Source organism: Aulostomus chinensis, chromosome 2 (genome assembly GCF_037954235.1).
Source record: "Aulostomus chinensis isolate RoL2024-O1b breed Wild chromosome 2, RoL_Achi_v1.0, whole genome shotgun sequence".
Taxonomy (NCBI): domain Eukaryota; kingdom Metazoa; phylum Chordata; class Actinopteri; order Syngnathiformes; family Aulostomidae; genus Aulostomus; species Aulostomus chinensis.
This window is the reverse complement of record NC_141321.1, coordinates 6238435-6260756: the sequence shown is the minus strand read 5'-3', so window position 1 is coordinate 6260756 and position 22322 is coordinate 6238435. Positions and strand designations below refer to the sequence as shown.

Genomic DNA, 22322 nt, shown 5'->3' with positions numbered 1-22322 from the left:
AGCTTGATGGGGGACTGGATGGTGGACTGGTTCATGGGAGGGGAGGCAGGGAGAGCAAGCCAGCTTGATGGGGGACTGGATGGTAGACTGGTCCATGGGAGGGGAGGCAGGGAGAGCAAGCCAGCTTGATGGGGGACTGGATGGTAAACTGGCTCATGGAAGGGGAGGCAGGGAGAGCGAGCCAGCTTGATGGGGGACTGGATGGTAGACTGGTTCATGGGAGGGGAGGCAGGGAGAGCGAGCCAGCTTGATGGGGGACTGGATGGTAGACTGGTTCATGGGAGGGGAGGCAGGGAGAGCGAGCCAGCTTGATGGGGGACTGGATGGTAGACTGGTTCATGGGAGGGGAGGCAGGGAGAGCAAGCCAGCTTGATGGGGGACTGGATGGTAGACTGGTTCATGGGAGGGGAGGCAGGGAGAGCAAGCCAGCTTGATGGGGGACTGGATGGTAGACTGGTTCATGGGAGGGGAGGCAGGGAGAGCAAGCCAGCTTGATGGGGGACTGGATGGTGGACTGGTTCATGGGAGCGGAGTGCAGGCTGGTGTAACAGTAGGGAATAAAAGGGGGGGGGCTCCACCTGCTCACGTCCCCGTCTGTCCATCAGTCTCTCCTCCTTTCTCTCTCCCTCTTTATCTCTGTCCCTCTCTTTCCTTCTGCATAAATGTCTTCCTCCATTATCTATCCCTGTCTCTGTCCTGCTCTCCTGCTCTCTCTCCGTCCCCACTGATCCTGGATCTGCTCCACCCTCCTGCCTGTTAAAAGGAAGGTTTTCGTCGCCACTGTTGCAGGATGTGCTGCTGATGGAGAATTGTTGGGTGGAGGTTCATTGAAGGAGGGAGGTGCTGGACCTGCTCTACTTGGACAGAGTCAGGACAGAACTTTGGTTGGGATTTGGCGCTATAGAAATAAAATGGACTTGACTTGAACTCCCATCAAGATGCTCTCAAGAGCTGCTGGAGACACGGAACCTCCAAAAGTCTGACAAGGCACCAAATTCATTCCTCTAAAAACAAGATTTTAATGCATTAAAAAGTCAGGCATCAACTTTCCACTCTCTTAAACAGACCAATAAAAGTATTTGCCAAAATATTGTTTCCTTCAACATTGACTATGAGCTCTAAATCCTATTGAATTATGACTGTGAGGTAGATTAAATTCAGCTGTTGGACTCATAATGAATTTCAGTTACACAGAATAATTGATCTTTATTAATTTCGTGTGGGCAGTTACAGACCAGATCACGTACACATAAAACCCACTCGCTCACATATTCTTGAACAAACTCACCACACTCACCAGGCAGGGGAACATTGTTTTGGCCCAGAACCAAATGAAGACTTGTGTTTAAATAAAACCTGAATGGCCCAAGGTAACAGGAGCAACAGAGTGTGGGTCAGTTTTTTCACTGGCACAGCGACGGAGAGGCAGCTAAACCCAAATGTCTGATGTTCTTGTTCGATGTCAACAAGGTTTGCTAATTTGGGACAAAAAAATTGCTTTCTTGCAGATTATTCATGTGCGAGCAACAAAGTCCAAGTTGATTGAAATATGATTTTTACAGAGGAAGTGGACGGCCGTACTTGCAGGTCATTTTTTGATGCCATTCATATGCCAGGTAATGTTATTGGCGGATGATGAAGAGTCTGCTCTCGTGATGACACTCACAGTTATCAGCCTGGGATCATGAATTAGTCATCCTGTTCTAATGCCTTATCATCCCACTACCCTGGGATAACGAGCTTCAGTACAACGTCTCATTACCTTGAGTTCATTTACCTCGTTACCATGAGATAATGGCAAAAACAACTGACATCGCGAAAGTGCACGTACGGCCTTCACGGCTTCTGTAGATTTTTGTTTACAACATATTTTGGGAATATTTTCATTTGCTTTTGCTTATCAACTTTGCTTAATAAAAACCTGGAGTGCTCAGAGAAAAGCTCCTGCCTCTTGCCTTCAGAGGAAGTCGTCATGGCTCGACACCGAGGGGAAGTGGGTTGTGAATCCCCCCCCCCCAAAAAAACAACCCACAGCTCAAACAAACAAATTAAAATAAAGGAAGAGCGCCTCTGCCGGCAGGGAGGTGAGCCGAGCGTCTGTGACGACTGTCGGTCGGTCGATGAGCGGTCGCCGCTTCAGTCCATCACCTGCAGCTGACCATCGTGTTTCCTCTGTTGGAGATGTGAGGCTTTTTGTAAATACACTGTTTTGGTACAAATGCTGCTGTTGTCAAGTCTGGTTTGTTCAAGTGCGTAATGTGTGATTATGCTGCTCAAGTGCCATTCTGGAATAAGGTGCGACTCTGATGACATCCCCCTTATGTTCCCTGGCGAGCCTGGAACGCTGTCTGAGGCGGTGATGCTGACATTCATGCTCCCTCTTCCCCGGCGCACCTTTATGGAGGCGAATTCCAAAATCAACGTCTGTGCAAACGTGTGTGATAACTGAGTTTAGGAAGGGTTGGCACATTTTGATGATGTCACAGCATCGTGGAGGAACTACGCAGGCACTAGATGAGGTTTAACAAGAAATGTGACATTTGAAACACAAACAAATACAGGTCATTGATATTCATGTATATTCATGGTTCATCAGTGCCACACAATAAAATACTGCATATTTAGTTTTCTCTTCCATATAAAGTATCACACAGCGGAACCACTGGAACAAATGAGCAAAGACGTTACACAACTGAGACACAAGTATCTTAACACATAAATATATTGTGAAGCAAAGGTTGTTACTAAATCCTAAGTTACAAATGAAAGAAAAATCCACCTCCAAAACCTGTCCAGGTCGGACTGAAGTCTGTGACGATTGTTTCATTGAATCCATTTTTCAACCTGTCGGGTCTGTGGACTGGGATGCAGTCACAGGCACACGCAGAGTTAAAAGCTCCTAAAGTGAATAAAGCTTGAACGTTTCTAAATCTGAGCCGAAGGAAGGCGATTCTGCAGAAAAAACAAAACCATAGTTCACAATCTGCAAAATGGACAAAAGGGTTATCTGAGTCCCAAAGGTCCACGATGGGGGAGCGACAGATAAATAATATTTCTTCAAATGCTCTAATTTAATTGTTTCAATTCATTCTCAATACAACGAAAAATAAATGAATTACTACCAGTACAACTATCAGCTTTATGTACTGGGAGTTTGTGGTGGTTTTTAACAGCGCAACATGAGCCATAAACATCAACACACACACACAAACACACAAACACACACACACACACATACACACACACACACACACACACACACACACACACAGAGTGAAATCCTCCAACATCTAGATGTCAGACATGAGATGGAGTGAAACTTGGCAGCCTCTTCTACGTCCTACACATTCCTGATGCAATTGCATTTCCATTAATCATAAAACTCCTCCTGCTTTGGCCTTGTATTACCAGGGCCAACCTATTCTATAGTAGTAGTAGTAGTAGTAGTAGTAGTAGTAGTAGTAGTAGTATGCCATGTTGTTTGTCAACCACTATATGGGAAGGCGGGAAGGCAGCAAAGCCTGTACGCAGGCTTGGGCCCAGACTGACTCCCATGAGTGTCTCTCTGTCACTCTGGGAGAGGTCACACTTATCCCCACCAGATGGCGCTCCATTACTCTTTTAATAAGTGAGGTGTAATTGGCTAAATCATCATCCATCAGAATGGAAGAATGGCGGGTCACATCTCTAGTTCTGTCCAGCTTGACTAGCTGCGTTCGTCTATCAGGTTTCATGATTGGTTGTTAGTCTGATGACGCGGTGTGACAGAAATACAGCTTAGGTTCATGTGCACAATCACGACGATCGAACCCTCCACACCAACACATCGACCCGAGGGTGAGAGGCCGCCTGGGATCGAGAGAAAAGATGGAGACCTCACGCAAGACTAAGCTATGTTTAGCTGCATATGAAAAGATGAGACGATGAGCAAGCAGCTGAATGCTTTCACATCTTGCTGACTGACCTGAATTGTGTTGCTAAAAGCCCGATCAAGCCCTGCCAGATGTTGAACACAGCTGCATTTGAAACTCCAAGACCTTTGTTTTCAGCTTTGCTGGCCTCTAAAATGAGCAGGAACCATCCCTCGCTGGGACCATTACTTATTTTTTGCAACTGGTTTCATTAAGTATTCATCACTATCTGTGAGAGGCCCCTTCCCAACTTCCTGTCTTTACAGGAAGTAGCTCTTTGCTAGCCATTTCATGAGGACTTAAGTATCTGAATGAGCTCTCACACAAGAATTTAAATCTATTTATTTACGAGTAGAAAGAAAAAGAAACCAGTCGTGGTTTTGAGGTGGATATTTCCTGGAAGTTCACAAATAGAAAAACCAATAATATATAAAAAGTAAATGAGCTGTAGAAAACAGCAACAACAACAAAAGGCCATTTCAGTCCATGTTCTTCTCTTTGGTGTGTTTAAAGGTGGCCGTGTGTCCACCTAAAGTGCTCTGTATGTGACAGTAAGCTGCTCAGGCTTTCATAGTAAAGTCGTTTGGTTTCTTATTGTGGTGAGTTTTAAATGAAGCCGTAACTGTTCCACTGGATCCATCAGTGACACCACTCTGGAATTCATCAGGCCATTGCGTGGACCGCTATGATCACACGGATGAGGTTCCCAAGGTCCAGAAGTGAAACATTGACTGTAAATGAAGCGTCATCCCCTCAGCTCCGCGGGCTCCTTGGGCCCTCGGTTGCTGCAGAGCCTCTCCAGGGGTCGCAGCAGTTCGTCCTCTCTGGGTCTGTACGGCACCACATAGCTGTCCTCCTCCAGCAGGATGCGGTTCAGCGTGTGCTCATAGTTAATGTGCCGGCGGACCATCAGTATATACTGTCTCCCCTCCTCCAGGAAGGGACAGTCACACACATTCGGGGCCCACAGGAACTCCCGGTGCTCCAGGCGGAAGCGGTTCCGGTAGGTGTGGATGATCTGGACGTCATAGCGTGTCTCCTCGCCTCTGTACAGCTTCCCAAAGACTTTGGCACGGAAAACTGTCAGGAAGTAAAGAAATTTTAACATCAGGGCTTTCACTTTCCATCACATTATTCAAAAGCGTAGAAGGTACCAGGGTCAAATTTACCAAAATCTTTCTGGCAATACTGTCTCTGGCGTTGCCTTCGACCTTTAACCTTCAGACATTTTCCACAATGCCCTGCAGACACAGAAATAAGTTCACAAGTTTCATCAACATAACGTTGAAATGATGATAATGATCTGGGTTAAACCGACCACCTCAACCCAAAAACACAAGTGCATTTCCCAAATATTTAGGAGCATTGTGTCAGGCTGTGGATGGGATGAGGTGCTGAGGTGATGAACGTACGTCCGGGTGAAGGCTGAGGCAGCAGGTTCCTGTGGTTCTCGTCCCGTTCCAGGCGAGGCAGGATTGGCCGGTGAGAGGGTTGGCGAGGTGGTTTCACAGGCCTCAAAACTGGATGACACAATCACAAACAGCTGTTAGCCATGTGGAATTAGAGTGACCTGTACTTCTTATTTAAATTTACTGAAATTGTATCCAGTATATCTATACACTATGTAGTGTATACACAATGGTGTGTACAGTATGTAGTATGCCATTACTGTCTCACCTCCATGTAAATCAGCACAGTGCAATACTAATGAAGTAATTTGAATCCGCTAAGCATAACACCGCATTCCATCTTCACACATTTGGTGTTGGTAATGCGGAGGACGCCCCTGGGGGCGAAAGAACCACCCACTGATTAGCTCAGAGTGGGAGACTTCAATTTGTCAGTTCTCAACGCCTCAGTCTGGCGACCATCTGCATGGAACACGTCAGAGATGCTGCAGAGATATGTAGCTGAGTCCCAGTCTGCTGGAGCTAGCACGCGGCCTATCCAACATCTGCAGCAAATGATCCGTTTTTAATGCACTTGGGCAAATAACCGACTACAAAGGAAGGAGGCCCTTCGCAAACACACCAGACGCAACCGAGGGTCCCATAAGATGATCTCCTAAAGTGTGTTCACAGATTCACGGGCCTCAAACGTCCATGCGCATGTTAGCTAACTGTGTCCTACCAGAGAGCCTTAAAAAGACTCCACAAGGTCTGCTGTTCATCTTATTTTGGTAAACCAGCAGCAGAATAATGGCTGTGTACGTTGTTTGTCAGCGCGTGATTTGAATCACTTTGTCTGCTGAATCAATAGTTGGATTGTTCAACTGTTCAAGAAGCATCTGCCCGAGTACAACCCCCCCGAGACAATCAGAGCCCCTGCAGGTACACAATCCCTCGTGTTTCAGACTGGTGCGCTTATCCTCAGCGCCCAGATGCACTACATTTACACAGTAATTGGCATTAAACCTGCGTGATTTCCTATTTTGTACTACAGAAATGTGACCTTGTTACCAAACAAACGCACAATTTCTGGCAACAACAGCCATCATTTTGTGTTTGGCAGGAATCCAGCAGCTGGAAAACATCTCCAGCATGGCGGCTTAGATTTACTGCAGTCTTAGACGAATTCAGATAGAAGGCATAAGTCCTGCGGCTGTGTGCAGATTTCCAAGTGAAAGTGAGTGTTTGAGGAGGGATCGTGCACGTGTGTACTGCAGGATTATCATGGGAGATAAATCAGCTGCATTCCGTCAGAGTCAGGCAGAAGCCCAGGAGCACACAACCCACCTTAGCTTTCTACTGTGTGACACACTTTAATTTTTAAACGCTTTTAATTTTGTGAATTTGAAATTGGATTCTATTTCCCACGAAAGACCAAGGAAACAGCGATGTGAAAATATTTGTTGTTGATGCGTTTCCTGATAAAGAAATCGTCAATGAACTAAGAGGCTGTCTTCACTCGAGCTGGTCTGATGACGCTGGGCGAATGTGGCGGAACTCTTGTACGTGTGCGCTCCTGAAATGTGACCCCAGCTACATTTTGCTTTTTGTAAGATGTCACTAAGGTTGAGAAAAACTGGTTTAGTTTTTATCAAATGGTAGAGCATTGAAGCTTGTTGTGCTGTCGATCACGTGACTAAAGCAGAGCCCAGCCAGCACCAGATGTCTGTTAATGTCTGTGAGACACTGAACTGGATGTTGGATGGAAGGAAAATCAGTTAATGATGAAATCCAACGTCGGTCTGATGGCACACAAATATTTCAATTGTACGTGATGTTGTCTGCCTTTTATGACACATCGATGAAGTTGTGTTTTCATTAGTTAACAACGCAAATTCAATACAACTAAACATTAAGATCAGCTGCTGTTGGAATCCGATGTTGAATCTTGGTCGTACCTAAATACCAGTTTCTAACCATCAAGGCAGTGCAGTAACATCCATACAGCAATGTATTGCGCTGTTTCTTTCTCAGGACTGTACCAATGTATTGCGCTGTTTCTTTCTCAGGACTGTACCAATGTATTGTGTTCACAGGCTTCATGGGGCATCGTGGCAGGTTCTATGTACTTGTTGGTGGCTGACGGCGTGTATTGGAGTGGAAGTATAAAGCAGCATGAAATGGTAATACTTGAGTAAAGTACCAGTAAATGCAGGATACCTCCCCTGCTGGGAAGTGATTCAAGGAGACTTACACCAGAGGGGTCGGCTGGTGGCTGCAGGGCTCCTGGTGGTGGTGGTGGGGGTGGTTGTAGTGGCAGGCTGCTCCCAAGGGAGGTAGCTGGCAGTGTGGTGAACCTGACGCAGCGGACTCCGCCTCCCATGGTAGAGAGCATACTGGTCTGGGGGCAACCAGTACTCGTACTCTATGCCTGGGTTCCTGTCCGTTGCCAGGACCTGCATACAAGGACCACACGGGAACATCTAGACTGACGTGGAAAGACTGAGGACCTCGACCGCAGCGTGCTCAGGAGCTCTCACCATTAGATGCAGGTCTTCCTGAGTGGGTCCCGGCACCTCGAAGCTCTCCCAGGTATCTGCTGAGCGCCGGTACAGCAGTTTGGTCCCAGCTACACTGTACTCCCCGGGTACACTGATCTTCCAGTTCCCATTGATCACAAACTGGGAGTGACCGTTCTGGAGGGCTGAAGGAGAGCAAAACAAGAGAGTTGTTGTTTTTTTTAGTGTTGACACTTCCTTGAACGCGAGGACAGAAATGAGCTCTGTATCAGTGGGTCACACTGGTGGGGCGGGTTGGAGGCAGAAATGTACCAGATGACCATATAAGGCCGCTGTCTCGCCTCAGCGCTGAGGGGGATTTTCCATGACATGAAATGGAAACAAGTACCTTCACCTGCCCTGCCCCAGTGCTCAGATAAAGCCTTTAGTCCCTTTTCAAGACCACACTGTGTGCCACTTCAGGGCCAGTTTTATTTTGGTCTCATAAACAAGGATGAGAATAGATGCCCTTGGTTATAATGTCAGACGGGAGTGCAGAGCCCCTCCCCTCACTGGGGAGAGGAAGTATTAGCGAGTCTAGTAAAGTGTTGCTGAAACCGAGACTCCCAGCCAGCCAGGTGGCCTGTGTGTGGCAAGCTTACCTAGATAATTCCTGCTGTTGTCCGTCACTCGGATGTGAGTGGCTCCAGCTGGTATCATGGCCACTTCGTTGTATCCGAAAGGTCCGCCTGACGAACAGAGACACTCACTAAGAGGCTGGATCCATGCTTGCTACCTCTACTCAAATACTGCAGAAGCAACTCTAAAGAGCTGGGACAACAACCCACTACAAGACCACACACATAAATACCTCACAAAGCACCTCAACTCGTGTTAGTTGGATCTAAATAAAGATGAACATTAACATTTATACCCAATACCAATAATCTGCAGCAGCAGATCTAATTCTGGGCTGCACCTGCAGGATGACTGGATACGTTTTGTTTACAGTGTGACCTGCAGCAACGAGAGGTCAAACAGAAGGGGTGATGCGCGCAGCCCAAAATATCCGTATTGTTGAAGGAGCGCAGTGAGCAGTGGGCTGGGCTTTAAAGAACCTCAGCCGGGCTCAGAGATAACACATTTCTACCAGACAGCTGGAGTCAGGAGCAAGACGGTGAAAAGACGGCGTGGAGGATCTACTGAATGTGATCTAATTGCATTATGGGTAGTGCAGCATCAAGAGAAAGAAACCAATCACCGTGATGCAAATTTGAAAGCAAGAATGCTCTAATGTGAGCACGTCTGAGCCAAACAGCAAAATACACCAATTAACCACACACACAAACACTCAAAAACCGAAGAATCATCTGTCTCTTTAACAAGGACAGTCCATCTCTCCAGCAGGGGTGCAGCAAGTGATGACCACAGCCACGGTCACGAACCAGGCCATGGCAGGAGAAACGCATGTGTCATGAATGACATTAAATATTGACATGAGAATGAAAGCCGGCAGGATGGTTGTATCTCAGGGTTAGAAGAGGAGGTAACTCATCTTCAGCCATCACACCTGTTTACCACGCTGCAGCTAGGAGGGCCTAACAGCCTGGTGCAAGCTGCCATGTTGATTCAGCAGCTCTCCACAGCTGAACAAAAGGCTGCTGTAAAAGTTTAGAACTCCATCCAAGCCAGGAGCCAAACACTGTGTGTCTGCCTACAGCCTGGCACTTGTCCAGGGTTAGTTTGTATGGGGTCACGCTGGTGAACACTGTGAATGAAGTTCCCGGCGCCGGTGGAGTGATGATGGTCTAGGCTGGCATACGCCACCCACACCAGACCCAGCTGGTAACTTGCATGAGGTTCTGCATCAGTTTCTAGAACCTAAGGTTCTCCATCGTGAGCTTGTGTACGGTTTCTAGAAGCTGAAATGTTCTTAGTGACCAGACACCTCTGGAGGAGGTGCGTTGGTGTGTGAACTCACCGTCTGGTTCAGGGTGAAGGAGATGCAGACCTGCACCACCACATGAAGATGGTGGTGACACAGCCTGTCAATGAACCCCCCCCCCCCCAGTAATAAATGCAGTACATTTATTAATGGCATTTTGTTGCGCATGATTTATTTCATGTAACGTTATTATTTGGTGGATATCTTTGAGCGAGTAGATAAAACATCCAAGTACCTCCAGTCACACATTCATGTTTGGCTCCTTTCTTATCAACGCGGTCGTGTAAATCTGATCTGAGTAACGAGCAATGAAGCAGCATCGTCCATCTAAGCTCGATGAGAATGAATGTTTGAATCTTACCGATGACGGTCCTGAGGGACTGGAACAACCTGATTACAAGTAATTTGTAGCTGAGGATGGAAAACGTGTGGCAGCTTCGGTCCTCTCTCTCTCCAACAGGCGCATCTGAGACAGCTGGATGTGCAAACGTCACCGTGCAATGACACAACCGTGCAAGCAGCGCAGAACTGAACGTTCGTCAATCAAAGACGCCGACGCTCACTCTGGAAGTCAACTCTCCTCCTGACACAGTGGGGCCTTCAAATCCCACAAATACAACCGGTGTTTCAAACTTGGAATCCATCCTGATTAATCACAAGATTTTATTGCGATTAATTGTCTCACAGCACTATCAAATACACACTTCTATGACCTTAAAGTAGAGCAGTTTAGTCCCAAGAAGTACTGAAGTAGTACAAATATACTACGAGTCCACTGATGTCAGGCTACATGGTACTTCAAGTACACATGTGAAAACATAGTAGATTTATTGAAAGGAACGAGCTTCAAGTGTACTTGAAGGGTGTTTTGATCAACTTCATAACTCAGAATCGATGAGGTCTCAAGTGAGATGAGATCACAAGTCTCCACAACAAGAGGCAGGGACCTCTCACTGGTTCCCCTGCTGGCCTGAAAAACATCATTCCTCCCAGACACTGAATGGCCGAAGGCTTCGGTTGCTCCTGCTTCCCAGCTACCCAGAGAAACTATGTGCACGGCTCAGCCATGAGGCTCCATCTGTAGAAGACATACTGTAGTTCTGTGACTCAGACTTACAGGCACCAATGAGCTCCACACCATTTGACCTTGTACAAGCGTTTAGTGTCACCGCCCTCCATCACTTCTCTCTCAGTTGGGAAGCGCAGCTGCAGGAGTCGCCCAAACAAAGCAGACGTTCTCAGCTTGTTTGCTTCCTGCTCTGTCCGAGTCATTCAGGTCAGCGCCGCTCTGCTGGGTGAGGAAGCTCCAGAGCCGTGCGGTGTTACGGCTCTGTTTGTGTGTCTTCATGATGTGTGATGTCATGAATGGGCCTGGAATCAACTTAACGTCATTTTCTTTCTCCTTGGTGGTTTAACTCACTGCCAGCATTGCTGGTACTGTCCCATTCACCCCAGGGGTGCTCTGGTAACACAGCAACGTTTAACAGTTGGAGAAAGTTCCCCCTTGGTGTGTCCGCATTACAAAACCTGCTGACTCACCCGTTTTCCATTTTTCATCAGCACAACAGGTAGTAATATATGTGCTCACTGACTGGTTGAGGACTCGTGACCCCATGTTTAAAAAAGTTTTTTTTTTAAATTTAACCTTTATTTTACCAGGTAGTCACTTGAGATCAGGTGATCTCTTTTTCGAGCAAGACCTGGCCAAAATGGCAGCATCTAAAACAAGCAAAATAACACAAAATCAGAGAAGAACAAACACAACGACGTGGTACAGAGAAAAAAACGAACAGTGAAACAGGGCCAGACGTTGATAAAAGTCGAAGCAAGGAGGCAGGGGAAGGCGGGGCTTAACACAGGGTCACTGAGGAGAGTGCCGTACACACCAGCAGCTCACCAGTAAACAGCAGCGTTGTGAAGAGAAAATGACCCTGCAAGACCTGCACACACAGAAAAAAGCCCTGGAGGGCAAGTAGTTGGAGGGGCCCCCTGGTGGCTGGTTCATATAACCAGAATCCTGACTTGCTCCTGTTTACATGCTGACCAACCTCAGAAAAGTACAAATTCTAACACTTGTACATATTTAATCTACAGTTGTGCTCACCATCATGATGTCTGCCTGTGCAATTACATAAGCACAAGAAGGGCTGTGATTAGTGACTTGATCTAAATAAATGAGCAAGGTTGAACGTGACAACCTCCCCTCCGAGTGGGTGGAGCGTGTGCTTACGGTCTCACGACTACCTGGCATGCATTTACCAACAGGATCGCCTACCAGCTTGATGAACAAGCCGACTCTGACGTGGTGGGGAAAACATGAAAACATACGTTGCGATACTGAACAGATGCTGTGCAAAACTGGCAGAGTTCAAATCGCTACAACTGGCAGCTACAGCGAGCGTTCGTACCGACACCTGAGATGAAAGTGTGAAGTGAGGAGAAAACACCAGTAAAGACGAAGACACGACGGAAGCTGCCAGAGCCCAAAGACAACACCTGGTATTCCAGACTGCAACTCCCTCCATCACAAACTAGCAGGGGCGAGACCTGGTGCTGCTGGACACTTCCAATGTGTTCGAGCAGCATGACTCAGAGGTAGAGAGGCTGTCCAGCTACCGAAGGGTCGCTGGTTCGATCCCCACTTCCCGTGTCCATGGACCATGTCATGAACCATGTCCAAGTATCCCTGAGCAAGATATTGAACCCTAATTAATCCTGATGCGTAGGGTTGTGTGTGTGTGAATGAGACAGCACTGTACAGAACGGCGCTGTCGAAAAATGACTCCATTCACCAGTGTCTTTAGATGAAGAAGAAAAATCTTGATTTTTTTTTTTTCATTTTCAGCTATTTGGAAAACAGCACTGTACCAATGTCAGTTAGTTGTTGTTTCTACTGAGTGATGTGTTTGAGGGTAAATCAGATAAAAATATGAACAAAGAAAGAAGCTGAATCCATGCATGAGATGGGGGGAGGGGAGATGTGAGAGGAAAGACTGCTGACTGATGTTAACACACAGCAACAAATAATCCCCAAAGTTGCTTCAGCACTGTCTGGAGGACTGCAGCAATCACTGCACGCAACACACAATGAAAACTTGCTCCTAAATCAACATCTGGTTTCCAAAAAAAGCACACATTTCTGTTTGTCTGTATGGGTGTTTTGGTCCCTTTTGACTGGGACACTGCAGGTGGAACAAGGCTGACAAAAACACTGGTGATCACTTATTTGTTTGTTTTTTCCAAATATGATGCAATCAATAAAAAACACAATATTTGTCATTTAGGAAGAGTTGAAACTTGTTCAAATTTTCCCTGAACACAGAGGGTGTGTTTGTATGTCAATTTATTGTTAACAGACCATTTTTTCTGTAAATAATTGTTCCAAATCAATACAGTATTTTGACAACTGTAATTCCAACATCGTGAAATTCCCATGAAAAAACTTGTATGCTGCGTACAACAGCATAAGTCTGTTTGTCTCCAATGCTACTAACGTAGCTGATATAGCTAATGTAGCTCACGTAGCTAACACAGCTGATGTAGTTAACGTAGCTGACATAGCAAATGTAGCTCATGTAGCTAATGCAGCTGATGTAGTTAACATAGCTGCCATAGCTAATGTAGCTGACATAGCAAATGTAGCTGACATAGCAAGTGTAGCTCACGTAGCTAACGCAGCTGATGTAGTTAACGTAGCTGACATAGCTAATGTAGCTGACATAGCAAATGTAGCTGCCATAGCTAATGTCGCTTATGTAGTTAACGTAGTTGACATAGCTAATGTAGCTGACATAGCAAATGTAGCTCACGCAGCTAATGCAGCTGATGTAGTTAACGTAGCTGACATAGCTAATGTAGCTGACATAGCAAATGTAGCTGGCATAGCAAATGTAGCTCACGTAGCTAATGCAGCTGATGTAGTTAACGTAGCTGACATAGCTAATGTAGCTGACATAGCAAATGTTGCTGACATAGCAAATGTAGCTCACGTAGTTAATGCAGCTGATGTAGTTAACGTAGCTGCCATAGCTAACGTAGCTGACATAGCTAATGTAGCTCACGTAGCTAAAACAGTTGAGGTAGCAAATGTAGCTGACATAGCAAATGTAGCTGATATAGCAAATGTAGCTGACATAGCAAATGTAGCTCACGTGGCTAATGCAGCTGATGTAGTTAACATAGCTGCCATAGCTAAAGTAGCTGACATAGCAAATATAGCTGACAGAGCAAATGTAGCTCACGTAGCTAATGCAGCTGATGTAGTTAATGTAGCAGACATAGCTAATGTAGCTGACATAGCAAATGTAGCTGCCATAGCTAATGTCGCTTATGTAGTTAACGTAGTTGACATAGCTAATGTAGCTGTCATAGCAAATGTAGCTCATGTAGCAAATGCAGCTGATGTAGTTAACGTAGCTGACATAGCTAATGTAGCTGACATAGCAAATGTAGCTGGCATAACAAATGCAGCTCACGTAGCTAATGCAGCTGATGTAGTTAACGTAGCTGACATAGCTAATGTAGCAGACATATCAAATGTAGCTGCCATAGCAAATGTTGCTCACATAGCTAATGCAGCTGATGTAGTTAACGTAGCTGCCATAGCTAATGTAGCTGACATAGCAAATGTAGCTGACATAGCAAATGTTGCTCACGTAGCTAATGCAGCTGATGTAGTTAACGTAGCTGCCATAGCTAATGTAGCTGACATAGCAAATGTAGCTGCCATAGCTAATGTCGCTGATGTAGTTAACGTAGCTGACATAGCAAATGTAGCTGGGATAGCTAATGTAGCTGAAACAGTTAGCTACCATAGCTAATTCAGAGAGAACTTCCACACATTTCTGGAATGAACACTCAGACGTTTCAGTGGCGATGAGCCGGCAGGTCATTTGGGGTCTGCAGAGCTGTGTGTTCTTCCTCCTCCCTCCTGAACACGTAGACACTGTGACTCTGGAGGACCTGTTGGTAGTTGTACTTCTTCATGGAGGGCAGCAAAATACTTTTGTTTTGCAAAACTGTTTGGTAATGTTCGGGCTATCAGAGAACAATAAGCTCTTGACTAAACTTGCGCAACCAGAGGAAACCCTGGAATTATTCAGGCGCCAAGTTGGTCCAATCTGCTGCAATTGGTTCCTTGTGGAGATAAAATGATCTGTGTGTGTGTGTGTGTATGTATGTGTGTGTGTGTGTGTCTGTGTGTCCTACCTGCCTCCAGACCATTGCTCTGGTACACACTCCTGTGGTGCAGGCAGGTGGTGTTTTGTCCTCCACAAACCATGCAGGCGTCCTCCTGCTGCTTTGAACCCAGTATGGAGTCACAACCAGGCTTCTGTGCGACACACACAAATATAAACACAACTGTTGAGGAATCTGAGCTGGTGCATCAGACTGAAACTCACTGGGATGAATTCAACACATTTTCTTCTTTTTCTTTTAGCTTTTTTGTCTTTGCTCTACAGTCACCTTAACTAACTGCACTTTAAACGACATCTGAAGACTCTCTCTTTTGCACTCTCTCTCTCTTTCTCGCTATCGCACAAACACGCACACAAACACACACACACACACATCTTTTATTTGCTTCTCCCCTTCATTTTCTCCTTCTCACAAACATTTACTTGGGACAAAAAGCAGCTGCTGAGGGCCTCCAGAGGGAGGACATCCAGCCTGAAGACGTCTCTGTAAATGTTAAAATGCCAAAGCAGAGAGGGGCAGCGTGGTTTATAGGGGGTGGGGATCTTGTTGCTAGATAGGTCTCAGTCACTTCTTTCTTTTCCGGCCTTCATGTCCCGCTCTGCAGCACAAACAGACCTCAAGGGAGGTTCCACAGCAAGAGAGCAACAATCTCTGCAACCCATAATCAGCCCCCTGAACCCCTTCAAAACACGAAAATGCTCCAAGCATCTGTGTGCACAACAGGAAATGAATCCTTGGTGACAAGGTGCACAAGGGCCCCACAGAGGGAGAGGCTGGGTCCTGCACAACACCGGGACCCAAACCCTAACCCAAAGCAACAACATTTAATCCCATTTATTCTGAGATTCCTGTGATTGTTTCCCCTAGAAACACGTTGATTTTTGTGTGTGATTTGAGTTTGTAGCTTGAATCACGAACTTGTTCCAGCTTCTCCAATCTGGACTTTTGCTGTTTGCCAAATTGCTAATTGCCAAGAAATTTGATCCAAACATTTATGGCACTTCAAGGACACATCGTGATCCATAAAGTGGCATCATCACGTCCAAAATTCAACATTTGGTTACAAAGCTGGACAATGCTGCTTTGGCCAAATCTATGGATGAGACAGTTGGTGAATTAAAACGCTATTTCCACAAGGCAAGTGTATTTTACCTTTCAAGTACTCACTAAATTGTTAATGAGCACACAGATTTTTCCCTCCTGCATCACTTTTTTGTGACTCTAGAATGCAGAAAGAGCCAGGCACGTAGATTTAGCTTGAAGCTAATGGAGACTGACGCCAACAACAGCTGATCAGCAGCAACGTCCAGCAGAAGAGCAGGGATGGTTCCCCACACTCTGGGGGGCTGCTGTCTACCACCAACACCAGGCTCTGGGAGTACTTGAAAAGCAAAATACAGTTTTAATAAAGTATATCTGTGTGTGTGTGTGTGTGTGTGTGTGTGTGTGTGTGTTTGCTTCCCTTTCATCTGATCACTTTCAGACCTGGAGGTGTAGTGCTGGCAATCGGGGAGATGTAGTGGATCAGGTTGTGTGATTTTTAGTTCGTCAACGGGACATCTAAAAAATGGTTCTTTGTTCCAAGAAAGATGAAGAAAAATCTTAAGATCCAAAGGTCTTAGAGGTGATCTTGTCACCAACCCTGTCTGGCGTTCCTGTCTTATTTTGTAGTTGGTGTCCTGTCTTCCTGTGCTCCCTCCTGTGATGACCTCATGAGTCTCACCTGTGCTGACTGCTCCACCTGTGTCCCGTTTCCCCACTGTATTTAACCTCTGAGTTTCTCTTTGTCCGTGTTGGATCACTGTCGCTCATGGGGTTTTGTTCCCCGATGATGTTGTGAGTGTTGCTCTCTGTCGTGTTCCCAGTTCCCCCCACGCTGCAGTGAAAGTTTTGGTTTTGTTTGCTACTTTGCATTTTCTCTTAAGTTGGTACTTTGAGTTCCTTTGTTGTACTTTGTCTTTTGATCATTAAATAGTCCTGTTGTCTGCATTTGGCTTGCGTTTCCCCGCCCACTAACCGTGACAGACCTGCGTCAAACAGTAGGTCCTGGATCCTGAAGACCGTCCGAGGCCTGGCAGCACGTAACGACAACAGTGTTTGTCTGAACATGTCACAGACGAATTTTGACCACATTCTTTCAGCTTGTGTGAGGTCATGGTCATGTTGTGCATCCGTGTGACCTGATGGGCAGAGGTTTGTCTTCTCTGGATGCTTGCTGGTTTAGTTGTCTTTGACTTTAATTCCTTGGCCCGTGTTACCCTACAGGTGGGAGAGAGGGTCACTCCACACTACCTGGGCTGCAGGTTTGACTATGGAGCTGGGAACGAACTAGTTAGCACTGGTTAGAGTGAACGGGTCATGATGAGAAATCCTACAGTCTTGTTTAGACACATTCAGGTCGCCATTACACACACACACACACACACACACACATTCTGTTGCGTGATCTCAGTTTGAGACCTGCAGCCCCCCACACCAGCTGCAGGCAGCATCTGCTTCCTGTTTCTGGCCCTGTGCTGCTCTGACCTCAGCCACAGCCGATAAATCCACGTCTCTCCACCACACGTCGTGTGCTAGCAAACACGCACAAATAAATACATCCAGAAAGTAAACACAGACATGCATCAAGTACATGTCAGCGAGTTAAAATGACTGTCTGGATGCAGTCTCGTACATGTGAGCTGTTACTCCACAGGTTCCCCCCTGCCTGTGGGATGGAGGGAGGCAGCTGGATGAGGGAGCAGCTTTGGACTGTGTTTGAAACAGAGCTGTAATGCTAACTGAAGGCTGCAGTCCACACTGATGAGTGCACTCTGGCCTGAACGCACAGCATGGAGTTCAGTTCTCCTGAGAGCAGCGGTCAGAGTGGTCAACATCACTTACACCTCAGCTGAGTGGGAATGAGGAGCAGAGACGAGCAGCCACATCGAGCGGCCTCCACAGACAGGCTGCAGGCTTCTGGGGCCCTGATGGACATCTCCTTGCCTGTCCCTGTTTTCTGTCACAACAATCAAGATGATTCACACCTAAAAAATGTGCCAGAGGCAGGAATCTGGTTTATTCCTGATAATTTGGTGTCCAACTTTTTTCTCTGGTCCTCACTGACGTCATGTGACCTGCTCCAACCACAGCACGTCAGCAAAGTAGAGCAGTACGTGCACATAGATAATGTGCATGCATAGATCGAAGCGAAGTAAAATCTGGTCAACTGGACGTAAGTTTATCTTGAAGACGTTTCACCTCTCATCCGAGAGGCTTCTTCAGTTCTAGTGAAGAGTGTGGAAACTCCAGCTTATAAACCTATGTGGGAGTGGTCAGTGCTATTGTGGTGGAAACGACCCTCCCGAGACTCACCTGGCCTCCCCAAACGACAGTCGTTGTGCGGTGTCAGGGAGTTCCAGGGGTGGTCGTTGGGGAGTTTCACCGACCACTCAGATGCTAATGGGCTGTGCTGGCATCAGCCGTTCCACATGGGTCTTTCAGCTGAGCTCTTTGGGGAAGCTTTGAAAGGACTTGGTTGTAAATAGGTGAAAGGAAATGTCGCAGTCCACCTCCTCTGTTCAAAGATGGTTTCTCTATCCTGACGTGGATGGCTTCTTTAACTCCTCTTTCAAACCATCTGTCCTCTCTGTCCAGGATTTGGACATGGTCGTCCTGGAAGGAGTGGCTTTCCTCCTTGAGGTGGAGGAAAACCGCTGAGTCCTGTCCTCCAGAGTTGGCTCTTCTATGTTGGGCCATGCGCTTGTTGAGGGGCTGTTTGGTTTCCCCTATGTAGAGATCCGTGCAGGCCTCACTGCATCTGACAGCGTATACCAGATTGCTTTTCTGGCTGTGAGGGGTGGGATCTTTGGGGTGAACCAGTCTTTGTCTCAGAGTGTTGTCTGGTTTAAAAGACACAGGGATGCGGTGCTTATTATAGATTCTCCTTAATTTCTCAGAAACCCCTGCCACATAGGGGATCACTATGTTTTTTCTCCTGCCTTCTTCATCTTCCCTCCTCCTGGAGCTCTCCTCCTTTCTGGACCTGGAAGAGGATTTTACAAAGGTCCAGTCTGGGAAGCCACAAGTTTTAAGTGCTCTTTTCAGATGCTGCTGTTCTTTTTTCCGGCCTTGGACGCTGGTGGGGATGGTCTCTGCTCGGTGTTGCAGCGTCCTGATGACACCTAACTTGTGCTCCAGAGGATGGTGAGAGTCAAAAAGCAAGTATTGGTCAGTGTGGGTGGGTTTCCTGTACACATCCACCCTCAGGCTCCTGTCCTCTTGAATGTAGACGTCACAGTCCAAAAAGGGCAGATGGTTGTCTTTCACATCCTCTCTGGTGAACTTGATGTTGTCGTCTACCGAGTTGATGTGTGCTGTAAACGGTTGTACCTCCTGAACCTTGATCTTCACCCAGGTGTCATCAACGTATCGGAACCAGTGGGTGGGGGAGGGTCCACTGAAGGAAGTCAGGGCCCTCTGTTCCACCTATTTTCAGGTATATTCAAGTAGTCACAGTACTCACTCTCCCCTGGATTTGACTAAAAAGCAGAAATACCGTCCAGCGCCGTGAAACCTGATACGTCCATGTGTGATACATGAGGGCTCCACCCCCCACCACCCATCCCAGGCCACAGTGATGGCCACTGCTCCACCGTGCTGGCCATAGATATTCATATTGTAATATTTTTAAATAATGTATTATATTTATTTTTAAATTTTTTTTGTTTACTGTGAACAAACTCCACCTCTACTTTCAAGAACTCGTCGTCCAGCCTGGAGAAAACTGGCAAAGCACACACTTCTGTAAATATGCTGAGTGATAACAATACTACAATGCATTGGTATTGAAAAGAAAATATACTTGAGAATACCTCAGTAGTTTGAGAAGCAAATACTTCAGTACTTTTACCCAAGTAAATATTTGACTGAGCAATGCTCATTTGTAGTGTTCAACTGTAATAATCTATTTTGTATTGAAGTAATACTGTACCCAGAAAAAGGTCACAACACATGCACATGCATACGCACGCGCACACGCACACACACACACACACACACACACACACACACACACACACACTGTTTCCACTCACCAGGCAGTGTCCGTTGACACACACAGCTTCGGGGTCTTTGTCGCAGGAGGTGCCATCGAGCACACGGCCAAAGTTGTAGTAGAAGTTGTGACCCAAGGCCAGGCAGCTGAGTTCACAGGGGTTGGAGCCTGGCAGGGAGGACAACAGTCAGTGGCCTGGACGTTCGTGAGGGGAAAACAGGCGGGGCAAAGTGACAGGGAGGGAGGAGACTTGGAAACAACCAGGCAGGAAGAGAATGTAGAATTAACAGCCAGCAAATCTCAACGTGGACACCGGAGCCACCGTGGTTATCCTGAACTACTTTAGCTGTGCAGAACATTCCTGTGTCGTCCTTCCAGTGCCAGGCTGGCCCTTCTTGGAAAACTCCAAACCTTGCCTGGCCAGGCCAAAAAACACCCAGGAAGGAACAGCATCCTCTGGATGCAGGGTCAGAGTCACATTGAGCAAAGCAGAGAGGGTGGGGGCAACAGCTTCTCCCAAAAGTCAACATTCTTGTCGTGGAGGAGGACCCAGGTCTAGTGACGCTGATGCAAGGTACCAGGATCATTACCTATCTTCCGTATTCATGATCAGGAAATGTCACGCTGCTGTTCTAGTGCTGCATTATTTGCTCCCTAAGGTCTCTTTTTGACACTTCACCCCTCAGAGTTCCAGTTTCATGTTGGGGTAACAAGATCTGATGTTTTGATGACCAGTATCAATATTCTTCAGAAGGCTAACCGAAGGCCTCAATTTTATTAGAAACATGTTACATTCCTGCCTAAAATGTATTCGTGCTCCCCGTTGGAGCCCAACACTGATGTGCTGCTGTGAGCAACATGTGGCCCTGACGCCGACCGCAGCAGCCATTCTGACACGTCATGGCAGGGGAATCACAGCTCATGACATTCATGGCGGTCCAGTTTTAAATAGCAAATAAGCACAACACAGTGACACGCGTATGTGTTTACTCTTTAGGTGGTTTGTTCCTGTGCTCCCACTGCCAGCCGCCATAGCAGCTAAGCTAACTAGCAGGGAGCCATCTAATGTTGGTCAGAGGTGATGAGCTGCACTGACCTCCATGAAAGGTAGTCCACCTGAAGGAGTTGCCAGCCACCAGCGGCCTGTCATTGAAGGCAGCACACTGTATCTCTCGGAAATCCTTGGAGCCAGGAGGACACTCCTGCACACACACACACACACACACACACACACACACACACACACCCTTGTACATATATCTTTGTGAGGACTTTCATTGACATAATAACACATTCCCTAGCCCCTCCCCCTAACCATCTCAGCTGACTGCCTGACCCTAACCTTGACCCTAAACCTAACCAGAACCTGATTCTAAACGTGACCCTAAAACCAAGTCTTGACCTTCAAACGGCCCTTTGAAGAAGTGAGGACCGGCTAAAATGTCCTCACTCTGTTGGTTAAATAAATAACCCTACAAGAACACACACACACACACACACACACACACACACACACACACACACACACACAAGATGTTGTATTGTCATCACCTGTGACCCTGAGTCTTAATTTAGACTTCAACAGGATTGCAAACCCGAGGGTCAAGAGGGCAGAGTCCTCCTACTGAGGTGAGCAGACTCCACATGAACGTCATGTTCCTACATTCGAGTGCAGCAGCCGAGGAGTCTGGGATTTGTGTCCTTTAAACCAGAAGCTTTAAATTAATCACTCCGTCCACTGCATACACACACACACACACACACACACACACACAAACATCTAAACATGCTAAAACAAGCTGCAGCTCATCTGTGTGTTCTTCCTTTAATCAGTAGAAGCTGCAGTTACTGCCTGTTTTCTCTCTCTCACTCACACACTCACTTCCACACACACACACACACACACACACACACACACACACACACACACACACACACACACAGCACACTTCTAACCCTGTCGCAGGTGGAACTGCTGAGTGCAGCATGAGCGTGTTTTGACGCGGGTTAATGTGTCGGTGAAGTTGCAGGTCACACCCTGAGCACACCTGTGTGACCCACTGCAAGAGCCAACAGCAGCCATCGGCCTGCAGGCTCAGCACACAGGAGGGAGACCTTCATGCTGACTGACCTTGGTGTTGCAGATCTTGTATTGTCTGGGATCTCCTCCACATGGTCCCCCCACTGGGTTCCTGCCCCCCACACACACACACACACACACACTCAAAATTACACAACAGAAAAGAAATTCATGGAGAAAAAAGTTCTTGTAATCATCACTCAGAAATGAGTGTCCAATCAATTCTGTTTACAAATACATTTGAAAAACAACAACAAATAACTCAT

General features: G+C 46.7%; 1 protein-coding gene across 2 annotated transcripts in view; it reads right to left on the bottom strand.

Moving 5' to 3' along the window:
* Window positions 1–1149: 1149 nt before the first annotated feature.
* The window catches only part of adamtsl5 (ADAMTS like 5), a 50614-nt gene continuing 29441 nt past the window's right edge, over window positions 1150–22322 (bottom strand). For both annotated transcript variants that reach the window (XM_086224594.1, XM_086224602.1), the window contains 10 exons: window positions 22108–22168; window positions 21073–21178; window positions 20017–20144; window positions 14951–15074; window positions 8460–8546; window positions 7840–8003; window positions 7554–7755; window positions 5324–5431; window positions 5081–5152; window positions 1150–4991 (listed from right to left, as the gene is read on the bottom strand). In XM_086224594.1, coding sequence (XP_086080720.1) covers window positions 4657–4991; window positions 5081–5152; window positions 5324–5431; window positions 7554–7755; window positions 7840–8003; window positions 8460–8546; window positions 14951–15074; window positions 20017–20144; window positions 21073–21178; window positions 22108–22168 — 1387 coding nt within the window. In that variant the 3' untranslated portion in view covers window positions 1150–4656. The remainder of the gene's footprint in view (window positions 4992–5080; window positions 5153–5323; window positions 5432–7553; window positions 7756–7839; window positions 8004–8459; window positions 8547–14950; window positions 15075–20016; window positions 20145–21072; window positions 21179–22107; window positions 22169–22322) is intronic.